At 38.7% G+C, this 4052-nt stretch overlaps 1 protein-coding gene across 1 annotated transcript; it reads left to right on the top strand.

The window, feature by feature from the left end:
* Positions 1 to 1595: 1595 nt before the first annotated feature.
* Positions 1596 to 3635, top strand: ppp1r3c2a (protein phosphatase 1 regulatory subunit 3C2, duplicate a). Its single transcript, XM_030151050.1, is given in 4 exon segments — positions 1596 to 1718; positions 1850 to 1929; positions 2427 to 2803; positions 2806 to 3635. Coding segments are annotated over 3 exon segments (1032 nt in total). The 5' UTR covers positions 1596 to 1718; positions 1850 to 1915; the 3' UTR covers positions 3447 to 3635.
* Positions 3636 to 4052: the final 417 nt, after the last annotated feature.

Raw genomic sequence — 4052 nt, 5'->3', positions numbered from 1 at the left:
TGGGCCGCATAAAATGATTGGATGGTGTTTTTTCAATCCTGTCCATTCCACAGGTGACTACATTTTTTCATTTTTGTGTTAGAGCATTTAATTAATTGGTTGTAATCAGGGTGTGAAGGGAATTTTACGCATATAATAAAAAATGCTCCGGGAAAACATCTCTTGCCCCACCTTTAATTAAAACTGTGTGATGCAGGATGAACACATTACTGGAACGACACAAAAACTAAACTTTATGAGGTCATTTTTTGCGGTACAAAACAATAACCAAACCGGATGAAAAGACTCGTTTAACAGGGATCAGTTACTGCTGGAGCCTGTGTTTGGTTCAACAATAACTCCCTTTATATAACTTCTTTATGTAATTCAATTTGTCTGAGCCTGCAGTCATCCTTTGGATGAATTTCTCAATATGAGCAAGTAAGAAAAAAAAAAGTAAACACTCTTGGGAGTCATAGGGAGGCTCGCAAAAACTTTAACTCTTCACATCTTCATAGGAAGATGGAGATTGAAAACAATGCATAATGGATTTGTGCTATTTAATGTGTTTATTTAGTGTCTTCATCCTTTGTTGACATTAAGTTAGATATAAGATATGTAAGAGTATATGTTGTATTATACAGTATATTATACAGCATATAACCCCCAGCAAGATGCAAGACTTGCATTACTCCAGACTGTGTACTATTACATATGTTTTCTGTTCTTATGTACTACTGTTGTTTGTACTTAGTGCTACTTTATATGTATTTTTTATGCTTTTTAGATTTCTTACTTTAATCCTTCATTTTAATATTAATTTCCCTATGCTGCCGTAAGACTGCAAATTTTCCCATTTATCTCATCTCATCTTATTTTATCTAAGCTCAGTACAATATTCCCAATATTGTTATTGTTATTGCACCAATGGCTCCAATAATATTGAAACTGGTAAAAAGTTTCTTTGAGAATGATTTACAATTTAAGTTGAAACGTTGAATTTAAATTAACTCTTTAAATTCAACTTTTCAACTTTTTTTTTTATTAGAGTCATGCACCTTAAGAGAATATTGTACTGCGTAAAAGCACAGGCTTAACATGAACCTAGGTTACATAAAATGGGATCAGATCAGATCAGATAAACGGGAAAACGGATCTCATTTCATCACATCTTATTGACATTTATGTTAAGCCTGTGCTTACAATATTCTCCTGAGGTGCATGGTTCTAACATTACTAAAAATCCTGTTGTTTTTTACAATGATTTGCAATTTGAGTTAAAAAGTTAAATTTAAAGTAACTCATCTCTCCATTTAATCCCAATGCTGCCACTGCACAGTGACAGAGAGCTCTCATTTGGAGGGAAAATATATAATTGATGGACTTGGAGTCTAATTGCAAATCCAGACAAGTCTGTAATTTCCGAGGTTATCTGTTGCATAGGGCATAGATCTATGCACGTCATATAAAGCGCGCTAAAAGAGGAATCATAATAGAATCACATGTAAGAGGAAAGCACCCAGGCTCAGTTTTTTTCTTAAGGGGCTGGACATAAACAGAGGAACTTCACTCTATTGGCTGAACACAACGCACATGTAAGAGGAAAAGGTCCAGCCTCATCTCTAAACCTCATACATAAGATCCAGTGACAGCGGAGACAGACTACAACCACAGTCAGCTCTTTCTCCTTTTCCCTACTTATCAGTTTTTTTGGAAAACCACATGTAGCTTCAAAAACTGTAAGTATATGTGTCTTTTTAACAGCGATAGATATCTGGGTATTTAGCTCTTGTTTTTAGAAGTTTCGATGAGTTTCAATGAGATGCACTTCATGGAGCACATTAATTTATCACTTTTTTTCTGTTTATAGGTAATTCTGGGTTTTGCAAAGCTGTATTCTGGTGAAATACAACAGACGGTGTAATCTGAGAATCTGATGAATTGTACAAGGTAAGAGCATTTATATGATTATACTGTAATTTAATTGGTCAGATATTAACATTTGCATCTGAAAATTGTTGAGTAGTAATATGATCAGACAAATAAGTACTTATTTTGACATAGATTTTCTTTCAAATCAGTTATTGTTTTTAGAATTTGTCATTATTTTCAATTTCAGTTTGATCATTGACTTAAGTTTTAGTTTAAAATTGAAGGAACATAAGAGTTTTAGTTTTATTTTCATGACATTTATTATTTTAGTGTCTCAGGGGGAGAAATGTCTAGATATATCCATGAAATAAAAAGATCATAAAAACCTTTGTGCCATACTTTCAAAAGTAGTTTTATTCTTGTACATGACACTGGGTCTGAAAGTTCATGCTGCCTTGTTTATTGTAGTTTCCCCTCATTTTAGCATTGGTTTTGTTAACTATAATAACCCTGTTTCAAATAATGCAGTGTAATTTGGGTGTATCTCATTTATTAACTCCTGTCTTCTTTCCCAGAGTGCTCCCTGCGTTGGGCGGTCACCCCCAACCACCCATGATGCCAGTTGACCTCGCCATGTGTCTGAGTCTGAGCCAGCGAGAGCCTCTTTATCAGCTGCTCTCCATGTCTCCTCTGAGACCCACTCAGCCTCTTTGCCAGTCCACCGACTACCCACAGAAGACCGCCGTTTATTCTCCATATTATTCCTCCACTTCATCCTCCTCCTCCTCCTCATTGCTGCCATCCTCTCCTTCACCCTCTGTCCTTCGGAGCTGCATCCAGAGGGAGTCCAGTGCCGGTTCAAAGAAGCGTGTGGTCTTCGCAGATGCCAAGGACTGCCGCTTACTGCTGTACGACTTTTCACCACTGAACCCTCATCCCCGACTTCCACGCTGACGATGAAACCCTCAGGAGTGAAGCTACAAAGCCAACAGCTAACCTCACAAAAACTGCAGCACTATAAGCTAAGACTGGGCTTCCAGCAGCCAACACTTGACTTTAACGCCCTCCTCGCACGTCTCCGAGACATGCGGGTTCAACTGGAAAGCTGCAGCCTTTCGGAGAACCATCTGAGCGGCAAAGTGCGGGTCTCCCATGCAAGTTATGAACAATCTGTGCATGTGAGAATGACCTTTGACTCTTGGCGGAACCATCATGACATTCCCTGCACCTTCTTACAGCAGCAGCGCTGTGGAGTTTTTAATATGGATATTTTTTCCTTTGACTTCAGTCTGCCACAGAATTTAGATCCAAGGGACAGAATAGAGTTCTGTGTGTGCTTTAGACCTGAACCTGGTGCAACACTACACTGGGACAACAACAAGGGCCAGAACTACAGAGTTCTCATGGAAAAAGACGAACTGAAGGGCAACCAGGGCGATGCTATCCACGGGTGCCCAACACTTTCCAAATATCGCCCACCATCCTGGCCTTCACATCTGGCCTCCCTCGGCTTGCACACCTCTGCAGAGTATCTCAAGAGGAGTTTGTCGAACAGAGTTGGAGCAGAGTGGAGAACTCTGTGTTCGGTTAAATAGAACTGAAAACATGTAAATAATGACACTGAGTTGAATATCAGAGGGAGAGTTAGAGATTTTAGGAAAGTATGGATTTTTCGGTCTGTGCCTGCTGTTTTATAATGAGCTCACCCTCCTGAGCTCGACTCCCCTGCTGAAACGTGAATGATATTAATGCATTGATGTTCTGATTAAATCCATTTTAAAACATTTTTCTCTCTCATTTCCTCCCTTTACAGAATTTAACTCCTCACACATGCCCATTTATAAATTAATACTGCACGATTATGGACATTTCTGCAGAGTAGGGTGACTCATAAGCCTTGTTTGAAATACAAAGACCTGACAGAAAAAGTGAAAACATGAGTCACTGCTCTGAGAAGAATACATGTAACAATGGACAAAGCAAATACTTACAACAACCTTTTGTACCGGTAGCTACATACTAACCTATTTCCCCAAGTGTGAGCAAATGAATGACCTTTGTCACAATACATACTTTCAGAAACACTGTATTTTTTTTGGGTGTTTTGACAAAGCCTTGAGGTTCCGATTACCTGGCGTGGCTTCCTCTCAGAGGTAAGTCATGCATACCAGACAGAATAAGTCAACAACCTGAAAGATGGT

The sequence above is a fragment of the Sphaeramia orbicularis genome, chromosome 12 (assembly GCF_902148855.1).
Source record: "Sphaeramia orbicularis chromosome 12, fSphaOr1.1, whole genome shotgun sequence".
Lineage (NCBI taxonomy): Eukaryota > Metazoa > Chordata > Actinopteri > Kurtiformes > Apogonidae > Sphaeramia > Sphaeramia orbicularis.
Note: the sequence above shows the minus strand (reverse complement) of the source record. Positions and strands in the feature narration are given on the sequence as shown.